Genomic DNA, 13,798 nt, shown 5'->3' with positions numbered 1-13,798 from the left:
ATAAAGATGTTCAGAATTGCATTCTTTTTCATGCATGAGGTCTTGTAATCACATTAGCTCCGTGGCTTTCTAAAGAGGAGCGGTTTTCTGAGTTCTCCCTGTGGACTTCTGGAGTTTCACTGCCTCTGCCCATGGGGACCCAATGGGAGATTAGATTTTTACTTTCACACGATGAACCAGGAACACAGTGAGGCTTGTCTGCAGAACCAATGAGATGCAAAGGGACCAGGAAGAGGTGGCACTTCAGTGCCCACACAGGGAGAGAAAGGGTAGAGAATAGACTCAGGATTGGGCAGTGCAGGACTCACGAGCTCCAGGCCTGTGTCCTTCAAAGGGTTTCCAGTGGATGACCTACTTTGGAATCACTTAGGACGCAAGATAAAAATATAGATTCTTGGCCAGGCGCAGTGGCTCACGCCTGTAATCCCAGCACTTTGGAGGCTGAGGCAGGCAGATCACTTGAGGTCAGGAGTTCGAGACCAGCCTGGCCAACATGATGAAACCCCATCTGTACTAAAGATACAAAAATTAGCCAGGCATGGTTTCACATGCCTGTAGTCCCAGCTACTTGGGAGGCTGAGATGGGAGAATAGCTTGAACCTGGGTGGCGGAGGTTGCCGTGAGCCGAGGTCGCGCCACTGCGCTCTAGCCTGGGCGACAGAGCAAGATCCCGTCTCAAAAAATAATTACAATTTAAATTTAAAAATTAAAATATATATTCTTGGGCCCCTCTCTAACTCGATTATATCTGGGCCTCAGCCCTTTAACAAATTGCCTCCTGTGTTACAAGGCGGGACTGGGAGAATGTCAGGGAGTGAGGGAGTCTGGAGGGCATCTTTGCCTGGGAAGGACGGCAAGTGAAGCCTATGAGGCTGACAGATGGAGGGGCAGGTGTGCTGAAGGGACCTGCAGGCCACGTGCTCTGATACAGATGGAGACTGGGTATTCCATAGGGCCACAATCACACTCATCACTTAAGTTGACAGAACATGCACTTGCTCAGAAATGTTCTGTCCCATTGGTGTGTCTCTACTAGAGACCCTCCAGTTTTCTCCATATTGCCTTTTGTATCAGGTCCAAAGTCTTTTTGGCTCCCCCAAGGTATTAGCAGCCTTTGAAATGAACAAGAACCTCTTCCAAAGAGCATGACTGATTCTGATCACTGAGTTCCACATTCAGCCGTGTCTGACTGAAGAACAGGATCTGCACCAGTGTTACTGTTCTGTCATACTGATTTCCCCCATCTCTGTTGACTTAGCTTTATCTTCCCTAAATTGGACAATGGAGGAGAGGGAGATCGATGTATTGGAGTATATAAATATATACATACATACATACATACATACATACATACATACATATGTCATTCTCACAGAATTGCCCCTGGATTAAGGCCAGCCACAGGCAAAGAGGTGAAGTAGAAAACATTTACCTGGAAAGCCCCCTAAGTCTATTCTCCCATGTCCTGTCTCTCTCAAATGCACAACGCCCCTGCGTCCTGGCCTCAGCCCTCTCATCCTTTTCCTTCCCCTCTTTTCTTCACCAGGTGACATGGTTGCCAGTCATTTATGTCTTGGTGTGATTTCAAATGCATATGTCACCTCTTGCATGAATATTTGCTGTTTTAAGCTTTCGCTTTAACTGTAAAGTGAAAGCAGTTTTCTTCCATTCAGAAAGTGGGGGAGGTAGGCTCTATACAGCAGCTTCCTGGTCCCTGGGATCTAGCCCATCCTCAGAGGCCGGCTGGCCCTCGCTGTGGTCAAGTGCACACGTGGGAGGGAGGCCTTTTCACCCTGTGAACATGCAAAGGGTGTCTTTGGAATCCACCAGACACATTGGGGACAGTTCTCAGCTTGAAACAACATCAGTCCAAGGGCATTGCAGCTGCATCAATGCCATGGAGCCTCTGCCGCCAGGCTAAACAGAATCCAGCAGCAATTATTGTGATTAAATGTTGTTTCTAGTGCAACATGGTAGAAGTGAAAGAGCTTGTGGCTTTTTTATTCTGATTGCACAAGCTTGGAGTTCAACAATAAATGGCTTTTCATTTGTGGTCAAAATACAGCTCTGTATTAGGAACCTAATCCTAAACAGTGAACTCTTGCAAAGTTCATAGTGGTCCAATATCATTTCATATTCATGGTGTGATTAGAAGATGAAATTGTGCCTGGCACATAGTAGGTATTTATCAATTATGTGCTTAATGAATGACAGAGTGTCAGCGAGTAGGAAATATCATCCAAGGTATTAGTCAAGAAACCAGTGAAACCAACCCGAGGTGCCGACTGTCTGTAGTAATAGAAACAGAGGTCTCCAGAATCTCTTATCACATTTGGAACCTCCTCAAGCTTATCAAGTCCTGAGATTAGAAATTAAATGGATCCATTTCCAACTTGCTTTCTCTGTAAGATTTTTCAAAATTTTGGGCATATGCCTTTAAACAGCCTCAGAAGCTTTCAGGAGAAGTGTTTTCTTTCTACGTTACCTGTCCGTGCACCATCTGCGTGTTTTGGTTCTGTCTTCGCATTTTGTTGAAAGGCTACTCTAAATTTGAATTGTAAATATGTAAATATGCCAAGTACATGTTAATGAAAAAACAAAGAGACTCATAAGTCAGCCCTGCAGCCGGTGTACCGTGGTGATGTTGCCAGAGCGCAAATGGTGTTTTGGAAGGGCTGTCGGGAGTGATTCCCGGCGCTGCACGCTGATTAAAAAGGCCGTCCACGGCTTCTCTTCCTGACATCCACCCCACTGGTGTGGCCTCATCAGCTTTGCCTCTGAATTACTAAGGCCCTGGTTTCTGGGAGCTGAAACTATTGATCACCTTGAGAATTTAAGGTTCTTGCTGGAGCAACATTCGCCTTTGTGTGGAAAGTCCTGAATTTTTATCTTAGACTTTAGGAATCACTGGCAACTTTTATAAAATGATAGAAGCTAAGAGTTCGAAAGAACCCTCAGAAATGACCGCATTTTTCAGAAGGGGACTCTGAGGCATGGGGAGGCTTGGACTCGCTTCAGGCCACACAGCAGTTCAGTGGAAAAGAACAGAGCAAAACCTGGTCTTTACTTCTACATAGCAGCCATGTACCCACTCACTGCCATTTTACCAGACTCGAGTGGGAAGGACATCAAGAAGGCTCCTAGGAAACAGAAGCTCTGACTTTATCGTCCCATAATCTTTGAGTAAGCTGAAAGCCAGGTTTCAGCTCCAGGGATCCGGCTGCATAACCTTCAGCATCTGTACTAGAGCTACTTCAAATGTAGTTCACAGACCGGCAGCCTGGACGTCACCTGGGAGCCAGTCAGAAATGCAGACTCTTGAGCTCCGCTCCAGATTTGCCAAATCAGAATCTATAACAAGATCCCAGATCACCATATATACATCTAGTAGCTCTTCTAGAACAGTGCTTCTCAAACTTCCGGGTGCATCACGATCACCTGCAGGGCTTGTTAACACAGAGGTTGCCGGGCCCCACTCCCAGAGTGTCTGAGTCATAAGTCTGGGAGAAGGTTCAGAATTCTGCATTTCAATAAGTTCCCAGGTGCTGCTAACTGGGACCACCCTTGGGGAAGTTCGATTCTACAAGAACCATGACCCTGTCCCTTCCTCTACAGGGGCTTAGGAGTCACACCCCTTGAGTCATCTGCCTTCCCTGCCCTCTCCTGGCACAAAGCTGTGAGGATAAACTCTGGACATATATTTTTAAATACAAGCTCTGACTTTCTCTAATCAAGCTAGTCTCTCTTGAGACATTTCCCCAGCCCTAAGTAATTCACAATAACACCAGTAAATAACTTGGAGGGATGTGTTTTGAGGATTTTTGTTCTATTTTTATGAATCAAGAAATATTTTGCCTGGCTTTATGATGTTTTAAAACATCATAAAGATAGCCATGATTTAAGCACTGGGTAATGATTTACCAGTGCTATTTTTTTGCCAGTGCTGGGTAAGATATTAACACTGTTAAGCCAGCAGTCCTTACGATGGCAGTACATCTAATGGTGTGGGAGAGACCACAGGACACGTTCTGTGACTTGGCACTAGCTCACAGTGAACCGGTGTTACAAACTCCTCTGTTGACATTCCTTTGACGAAGTGATCATCTGCTCTTAAATTCTACTTCTCCAATCTTGAGGGTTTACTTTTCCCAGATCCAGCATCTTTTGCTGTGCAGTCTCAGTGAGGTAGTAGCTGTCTGCAGAAACAGGGCATTTGTAGTTAGCCCAGGCTAAACAAATGCTAAAAGGAAGTGGATCTTTTCAATATCATGAGCCATGAGTAGGAAATTTGATTGAGAGGCATTTGTGTCAAGCAGTACATTTTTGAACCTTGTGGCAAAGAAACTGAAGTTTATTTTTTGTTAAGTCTTTTATTATGAAAAAAAAAAAAAATGGTGGCTGAATTACTGTTCCTCAGAAGCCAAATAGAAACAGTGCAAAGCAATGCTTAACAGAGTGTGACTGCAAATAGTGCTGGTCTCAGTCACCCAGTCTGCCTGTAAATACCACATCCATCACAGCAAAGCTTGTGGGATGTTTGTAAAGCCCTCCAGATCCCTTGGAAGGAGGTTTATGATTAATGCATGGCTGGGAGTGAGCAGTGGGTGTACCAGACGGGAGTGAACATTCTTCTCTCTGGCACTAAGACAAGTCCTGATAGAGTGAAGTTAAGATTACCAGGGAGATGGGTGTGGCTCCCACGTCCTCACCTGTCTGCTGCTGTCCCAGACAGGCCAGACGCCTGGAGGTTGTGAATACATGGAGCTAAGAGCGTGCTGGGCGGTGTGTTAGAAGAGGAAGTGCTGGGGACAGAGTCTGGGAACCTGTAGCTACATGACCCTAAATAAGGCACTTAACTTTGAGCCTCAGTTTCCTCATCCATAAAATTGATTCAGTAACATCTACCATAAAGGGTCATGAGGACGAAATAAAATAACCCGCAGCAAAGTGGCTGGCAGACACATGGTCTGTGCTCACTTCCATTTTTCAGTGCTTTTTATGTCAAGCCTATGAGTCAAAACTGGTATGTAGCGAGCCTCTTGGGGACCCTGGAGGGAACTTGGGTAGAACCACAGTGATGGATTATGTGCAGGCAGGAGCACCGTGGAGACCCACCTACCCTGGCCAGGTGGTCGGGCAAGCAGGCTTTTGTGGTTCCTTGTGCCCCCATCAAGTTTCAGCATCACTTGAGAGGACGGAGCAAAAGGGTTTCTTCCGACCTTACCACCTTTGAAGACCTGATCAATATGTACTCCTCTTGCCTCCTTTTCTTCCTCTTAACTATTAATTCATCCAATAAATACTAAGTGCCTACTGTGTGCCACCCACTAGGGCTACAATTATGAACCAGATAGGTCCATTCGAAGTTCCTCCCTCCTGGGGCTTAGCCCAGCAGAGGAGACACTTGAATCGCTTCATAATTTCAATTTTGAGCCGGGAAGGAAAAAACTTGTAAAAGACAGGCCTCAGCTACACCTGAGAGGTGGGAGGGTTTCGGCGTCAGGAAAGCTGCCCCAAAGAAGTGAGACTCATAGGATGCTTAGATTTATCAGATGAAAAACATTGGAAAGAGAGCCAACACTGTTTAAGGCTCCTTTTTCCTTTGAGAAAGGGAAGGTCCAGCCCCCTTGAGGCTTGTGTCAGGAACCTAGGAGCTGGAGAAGGTGTGAAATTGTCATTGCAGAGAGGGGTCAGTAGAACACTAAGCTTGGGGACATGGTGAGATCATTGGCGTTGAGAGGCCTGCTGCAGGGGATGAAGACACCGATATTACGGTGCTGTGACTTTTCTCAGGAGATGTTCAGCTGCTTCAGTGACAATACAGAGAACCCAGATGGCTGTGTTCATTCCAGAGTGAAGGATTTGCCTTAAGGCCAGGTGCAGTGGCTCACGCCTGTAATCCCAGCATTTCGGGAGGCCTAGGCTGGCAGATCACTTGAGGTGGGAGTTCAAGACCAGCCTGGCCAACGTGGTGAAACTCCATCTCTACTAAAATTACAAAAAAATTACCCAGGTGTGGTGGCACGCACCTGTAGTCCCAGTTACGCGGGAGTCTGAGGCAGGGAATCGCTTAAACCCAGGAGTCCTTAAAATTGATTTCAGTAACATCTACCTTAAAGGGTCATGAGCCGAGATCATGCCACTGCACTCCAGCCTGGGCAACAGAGGAAGACTCTGTCTCAGGAAAAAGGATTTGCCTTAAGACACACTTAGCTTATTTTTTAATTGTTTGCTTAGTGTGCTCATCCCTATTACTCTCCTTCTCTTCCTTGTGGTATAAATTATGAATTAAACTTGCATTTTGAGAATCCACTTGAGAATCTACTCACCATTCTTCCTACAGAAACATGTATTCAATAAAAATTCCTTACTGGCTGCTATTTCCCAGGTCATAGAGGTGCTGGGAATATGGTGGGAAATGAGGTGGAGACATCCCTGCCCTCAAGGAAATTAGACTGGATGAGCTAACATGCAAGGCAGGAAGAAATAGAACCTAAAGCCCAAAATACACACTGTCTGAAACGTTCCATGAAGCCTTCTTGTGCAAAGTGAATCCCCGTTACCCATGCTCCTTATGCGGTCAGTGTAGAACGTATCGCATTAGCCCAAATAGAAGCACATCTCAGGGTTCTGTCGGAGTGCATGTGATACGGGCTTCTAGAAAGACCATGCCCTTGCACTCTGCCTCCCTCCCTCTCTCCTCTCTCTCTCTCTCTCTCTGTCTCACTCTCTCTCTCCCTGTCTCTCTCTCTCTCCACCATTAAAAATGAACCTTGAGAATTGGCTTCCAAGTCAGAATTTGGGGGAAACCAACCTTAGAAGTCATTCCTTACCCATCAAATTCACTTGCCTCTTGGCTTGTCGGAAGGCAAAAGTGTTTATAAATAATAAACCATATTATTTCTGTGATGTAAGTTTAATGTATTCTTGAAGACAAGTGACAGCCCCACACACGCCTCCACCAAAAGGGTCAGCTTTCCTGTTCTCTGTGTGGATCGATAGGTCTGGTGTGTACGAAAAGTGATCGGGTTATGCTGACAGACGGCCGTGAGGATTTGTAACTTGCTCTTAGGATGAGTGCCGGGCTCTTTCTCCCGTGAGCAGCGAGTTCTGATAGCAGGGTCAGTGTGGTCTGGTGATGTTAAGGCATTCCGGGTTTCTTTCAGCTACACTCATTCTTACACTGCTACAGAAAGAGATATCAAGATATCGCTGGGTGGGGACATTCAAAAAGGATTCAGGAATCTATAAACAAGAATAACTTACCTTCCACCACCCTCTGCGCTCTGGGTGTGTTCGGCCCGTGACTCAGTGAAGGGGCAGGATAGGGAGATCTTGATAACAGTCGTGTGTAGGCAAAAGCCTTTGTACCTTAGCAGGATGGAACAGTAAACATCTGGGTAGGTGATTCCCCGTGTGTCTCCAACAGATACTCATCCATGCAAAGTTCAGTGTGGCAGGCTTGTCTGTAGCACAGTCCCTGTAACCTGAATGGAAGACTACCTGAATTTACACACTTTAGCTTAAAAATCTTTCTGGGACTTGAGGATTCTGTTCAGAATTGATTTCGCCTCAGCCTGTGCGGCTGTCAGCGTGCTCACAGGACCAGGGGACCCACCAAAGAATCTGCTTCCTCTGCCATCATTAAATCTGGTTACTTTAGAGCCCATAACGTGTCATTTTACCGCATGGTTCCCACGCCTGGTAATGACCAGGAAGGAAGAATTGCCACTGGGATTGGGCCCTTGCTCTTATTTCATCCAACAGTGAGGGGTCATGAGTGGAGGTGGCTTCTATCATGTTTAATTATATGTCAACTGCAACAGCTGTAAAAAGGTAATGACTGTCATTACTGACCTAGATCTGTTTCAAAGAAACTCTAAAGTGTCTGTTTCCATATCTAATCTCACTGGCCATCCCAACTCGACCTAATTATTATTTATAGAATTTGCTATGATCAGAGAACCTACCCGTCAAGGATGTTTGGCCAAAGAAATAAGTAGCTGCCATTTGGTCTGCACCTTTCATTAATTTGTGTGTGTGTGTTTCCCTGTTGGAATTGATCTTGGTGGCTGATAGTGCAGGCTGATGAAGACAATTCAAATGCCAAGCATAAGGCACCAACAGTAATTGAGCAGCTTTCCTTCAAGAAAGTTCTGCATAGGGCCGAGAACAGAATTATGCTGCCACCTTGTGGTTAAAAGTGGCACCTGCTGGCTGGGCATGGTGGCTCACGCCTGTAATCCCAGCACTTCGGGAAGCCGAGGCAGGTAGATCACGAGGTCAAGAGGTGGAGACCATCCTGGCCAACATGGTGAAACCCCGTCTCTACTGAAAATACAAAAATTAGCTGGGTGTGGTGGCGCGCCCATGTGGTCCCAGCTACTCAGGAGGCTGAGGCAGGAGAATCACTTGAACCCAGGAGGTGGAGTTGCAGTGAGCTGAGATAGCACCACTGCACTCCAGCGTGGTGACAGAGCGAGACTTTGTCTCAAAAAAAAAAAAAAAAAAAAAAAGACGTGCTGTTAAATTAAAAGGCCAGTGGTTTTTCTAGTGATTAAATCACTTATTCATTAAAACAAATGAGTGGATATGAAAGGGTAAAAGAGTATGGAGATTTTAGTCCAAAATAATTAATCAGACAAATCTGTGAAAGAAGCCCCAATGAAAGTCCTTTAACCATAAGCACTGACCTTTCTCAAGGCTAATGACAAGTTCTCACGGTAGTTCGAAGTGATACAAAATTGGAGTGGAGACTGAGGTCATACCACTGCCTCCTTTACAGCAATACTATATACTTGTATTATATTACGGTCTCCAGCCATGACTTTACATCAGTACAGCCAATAATGAAGCCTATTCTATAGCAAACAGAATTAATGTACAACTATTAATCTAAATCTGTGATCACATTAATATTACCATCTTCTGTGGCTCATCTTAATACAACATTCAGGTGCCAAAATTAAGTGTTAGTAGAGGTACAATTAAAATAAATGGTCCTTCTTTGCCCTGTGTGATAACTCAGAATATTTATGCATGTGGTCTGATAAGAGAATTTTTTAAACTTTGAAGAAATAGGCCCAGTGTGGTGGCTCATGCCTGTAACTCCAGCACTTTGGGAGGCCAAGGTGAGAGGAGTTCAAGAACAGTCAGGCAACATAACAAGGCCTCATCTCTACTAAAAATAAAAAAAGTTAGCCTGGTATGGTGGCGCATGCCTGTGTTCCCAGCTACTCAAGAGGCAGCGGTGGGAGGATTGCTTGACCCAGGAGGTCGAGGCTGCAGTAATCACAGCACTGCATTCCAGCCTCGGTGACAGAGCAAGACCTTGTCTTATATAATATTCTGTAGTTGAATGCAAGTTTATTGAGTCAAGTAAGAACAGGATTCAGAGAAACAGATTTAAATGTCTTCATGAAAAAAATCATAAGGGATGCTCTTCCAAATGGTTCAGATATTTCCACTGGAAGAGATCATTCCTGATAGTCAAGACATAACTTACTTGATACTGAATCAGCCCAAAATAAGATGGTCCTTGTGGACCATAACCACGCCACAGGACAGCACTGCCTTGGGTGGCTTTTTCACAGAGAGCCTGGTTGGCACAGTGTAGAGTTTGGAAATGCCTTGATTGCCACAGGGATCTTCCTGTTCAGGGTAACTTTTACTGTCCATACACTATGGCTCCTATCCGCTTACTCTCTCCCCCATCACTCATCCTTTAAAAAGCCTCCCTGGCCACTTGAAAGAACACTGATTTCCCTCCACCTTCCCCTCATTCAAAAGAACAGAATGAGGACCCCCAAGCACTGCATTTAAGGGCAGTAAAACCAATACATGAGGGTCCAGCCTAGGGGCAGAGCACTGGGCTTTCTGCATGAGGCCTCTACCCTCAGCTGCTCCAAGAAAGTGAAACACAAAGTGATCCATGTGCATCTGCACACAGGGGGAGGGGCGGGTTATCTCCATGCACAGGGGAGGAGCCGGTCCACCGACACACATTTACCAGGATGTCCATCTAGACATGTGAGCAGGAGGGTGAGCAGGCGACAGTCTTGGCTTAGTGTAGATGAGCTGCCAAAATTTAAGGAGATAGCCAGATAAGGCATGGGCAGCAGAATTTTGGAAACAAACATCCAGAAAAAAGAGAGAGACACCAGGAGAGAAGGGGTAGCAGTGCACAGATCTTCTCCAAAATGGGAACCGTCCACCCAGGAGGTCTGCTCTAAGGATCAAAGATTATGTTAGTCTAGATCCCCTCAGCCACCACCCCCACCCTGCCGCCACACACACACACACACACACACACACACACACACACACACACACACACACACACACACTCTGCCAGGCCTCTAAAGAAAAGTAGGTGGCAGTTGCTGGTGCAGCCACTCTTGACCGCCAGGGCTGCCCACGACCACGGGGACTGGTGTCCCACAGTCCTCCTGCAGAACAGCACTTAGAGGGTCCAAGAGGAGAAAACCACCCTAGCAACTGGGGCCTTTGTCCCTGAGGACTACAGTGCATCTGACTCAGAAACGCGCACCCCATGGTGATCACTCTGTTCACTGTGAGGATTTTGTCCACAGTAAGAACTTGGGGAAAAGTCTTTCAGTGGCTTTACAGACAATTCTAATTGAAGGGGAGTAAGCCAGGAGTTTTGACATATTTTTTCTTGGTTCCATCCTTTATTCTGCAGCTTGTAATCATCCCCTGCCATCCTCTTTCTCCCTGTACTGTTCTCATAGGCTGGGCACCCCACATCTCTCATCATATTCTACCGACCTCCTTCTGTTAAGAGAGAGGAGAGAGAAAAGAGAAACATGTACAGAAAAGAGACAGGTATTGGCGATTCTACACTAGGTTTCATGGATGGATCTCTGGCTTTTGAATAACGCACACAGCAAACTCTTTTCTAAGAACGTGCCATTTTATAAATAGGCATTAATTAATCTGTTGTATGAATGAATGAAGAACAAACAGATGCCTGCACAGGAGATAGATACCTTTTGTCTGTGATTCCTAAAATGTTTTATGCTTTGGACCTGTATATAAAAATGTATTTTATATATCTTCATTGGTCACCATGATTTAGGTGCTTGCTTGAATGCATTTTAAAACCTATTGTGGTGCCAATTTGTAGTCTCAGTTTAAAATGAATTATTCTTTGCATCAACAAATCACAGAAGTGGTGGTTATTTTCATTTGGCTATAGCTGTCTGGGGGCAAACATGCAAAAGTAATTTGACTCGTTATTACTGTACGCCTGTCGTGTTAGGCATAATATACATACAATCAAACATAGGAAGAAAGAAGTTCTGTGTTACGCAGGAAGTCCCGCATTTATGTAATTATAGAGCCTTAGAAGATGTTCATGTTGATTCAAAGATTGAGGAAAACAACTTCATCTCTCAGAACACTCTCTGCATACATTGTAGGTAAAAGTCTCTTTTTCTTCAGCTTTTTAATATTCCTTAACTTTGAATATTCACATAAATGTGACAGTGTTTCACCTGGAGATAATTTGGTCCGATTGAACCACCTTTGCCAAAATGGCTTTTATTCTCCCCATCTTAGGAGGCACGCTGGTTTGCTGCGAAGCCACCCCTGCCGTCTTGATACCTGTGCTCAGGGATGGCTGAAAACTGTCACAGCTTTATCACTGAAGCAAATGAAAATGTAAATACTGACAGTCTTTTTCAAGGAAGATATTGCACTGCTATCAAAAACCAAAAGTATTTGCTTTATTCATGACACGAGACCAACTTAAAGGCTATTTCTTTTCATTTAGAATGTTCTAGAATTGAGCAAATATTCTTTAAACAAGGCCTCTGTGATGACAGATCATTTGATATACAACTCCATTTAAAAAATATCTATAGCTCTTAAAATATTTCGCACAAGGAATCTGATCACTTCTGTTTGGAAGTATTGGGACAGGGTACAGTGACCCCTGTGAGTCCCAGCGTCCCCACAGTGACAAGGAGCTTCCTTGATGGACGCAGAGCACAGGCTTTGGAGTCTGAGACAGATGGGCTCATCCCTCCCTGCCGCTTAGCTCCTGTGACACTCGGGGGAAGTCACCGCTCTGCTGGGATTTAGCTTCCATCTCTGTAAAAGGGGGATTAACCGTGCCTCCTACACAGGGTGGTGACAGCAATTAAATGAGGAAAGCATTTAGCAGAATCTTTGGTACATACCAGGTATGGAAATGTACTAGGTACAGCTCTTCTGTTGCAGTTGTTTATAAATAGGTCTTATTTATTGTCGGGGATGTATTCTTAGCACATACTTCATCCATTCACTTGAAAATGCATTTATTGGGTGCTGACGGCAGGGTAGTGAAAACATAGAATACATAACATACTCAGAATAAATAAATGCAGGCGAATATAAAGACATTCTATTTCATTAGTTACACTGACCTTAAACCTTCTCAGAGAACAGTGGGTGAGGGAGATGAGAGAAGGCAGTGAGGGGCGGAGGCAGATGATGAGTTGCATTTTTGCAAAAACTATATAAGAATTGTTATATACTGTTCTGATTTTTTTTAAAATGAACCCAAATGAGCGTGTATTTATTTGCTATGGAGTACTTGAAATCTTTATTTGAAGACATTAAGAATCCATCCAGACCAGGCGCAGTGGCACACTGTAATCCCAGCACTTTGGGAGGCTGAGGCAGGAGGATTGCTTGAGCCCAGGAGTCCGAGACCAGTTTAGGCAACATGGTGAGACTTTGTCTCTATAAAAAATAAAAATATTAGCCAGGAATGGTGGTGCATGCCTGTAGACCCTGCAGTAGGGGACAGCGGGGTGGTTCGGGAGATGATTGCTTGAGCCCAGGGAGGGCAAGGCTGCGGTGATCCATGATTGTGCCACTGCACTCTGGGCAACAGAGCAAGACCCTATTTGAAGAGGGGGGGGAGAAAAAGAACAAGAAGAATAGAAGAATCCACCCCAAACATACCAAGACAAGATATCCGTTGCTTCAAACACTGGGCCAGGCAGCTGTATGTTCCCGCTTTCATTTTCAGGTAAGAAAAATAAAGGCCTAGACCATGGAGGAGACTTGCCCAGAGTCCAATTTCAAGTCCAGTCTGGGGCTCTCCTCAGCATCCAGCACGTGCTTCCGACTTTGCGCAAAGGTCTCGCTCCTGACAGGGACCAAATTACAGATTCTCCCAGTTTACCCAAGAATTACTCTCCAAATGCCCTGGTCTCTTTGCAGCATGCAGCTCTCTGCCCCCATGTCGCCACCTCTGAAGGACTGACTGATTCCCTCGGCTGGTACCAGTGCCTGCTCCTGCCATGGGGCCCACAGGGAGCCTGCTGGGCAGCGGACAGATGCAGATCACCCTGTGGGGAAGTCTGGCCACTGTCGCCATTTTCTTCGTCATCACCTTCCTCATTTTCCTGTGCTCTAGTTGTGACAGGTAAGAACCAGAGTGTATGTACCGGTGCCTTAAACTAATACATCCCCTGTACCCAGAAGAGTTTCTGTGAAAAACCTGTTAGGAATGGAATCCCGCCACAGAGCTGTCCCGGAAACTTGTGCATTAGCTTTAACTCGCTTCTGTCCACTGCAGAGCATCTCGGGACATTCTTTATTCACTGAAGGAAAACCCATATTTGGTTTTGCTGGGGAGCAACTAGAAGAACCCTTATGTTTTAAACTTCCCAGAACGAAAGTCTTGCTGTTCTTTGTATTTTAAACTTCCCAGAATGAAAGTCTTGCAGTTCTTTCGAGCACACCCTTGATCAAAATGGATTTTGTCTTTTTTCATCTGTGGGCG

At 45.2% G+C, this 13,798-nt stretch overlaps 1 protein-coding gene across 1 annotated transcript in view; it reads left to right on the top strand.

Annotated features, from left to right (window-relative positions):
* The window catches only part of PAG1 (phosphoprotein membrane anchor with glycosphingolipid microdomains 1), a 99,089-nt gene that overhangs the window by 63,622 nt on the left and 21,669 nt on the right, over nt 1-13,798 (top strand). The window contains exon 3 of the mRNA XM_011989092.1: nt 13,234-13,438. Within this exon, the coding sequence (XP_011844482.1) occupies nt 13,314-13,438 (125 nt within the window). The 5' untranslated portion in view covers nt 13,234-13,313. The remainder of the gene's footprint in view (nt 1-13,233; nt 13,439-13,798) is intronic.

Source organism: Mandrillus leucophaeus, unplaced genomic scaffold (genome assembly GCF_000951045.1).
Source record: "Mandrillus leucophaeus isolate KB7577 unplaced genomic scaffold, Mleu.le_1.0 Scaffold346, whole genome shotgun sequence".
NCBI lineage: Eukaryota > Metazoa > Chordata > Mammalia > Primates > Cercopithecidae > Mandrillus > Mandrillus leucophaeus.
Note: the sequence above shows the minus strand (reverse complement) of the source record. Positions and strands in the feature narration are given on the sequence as shown.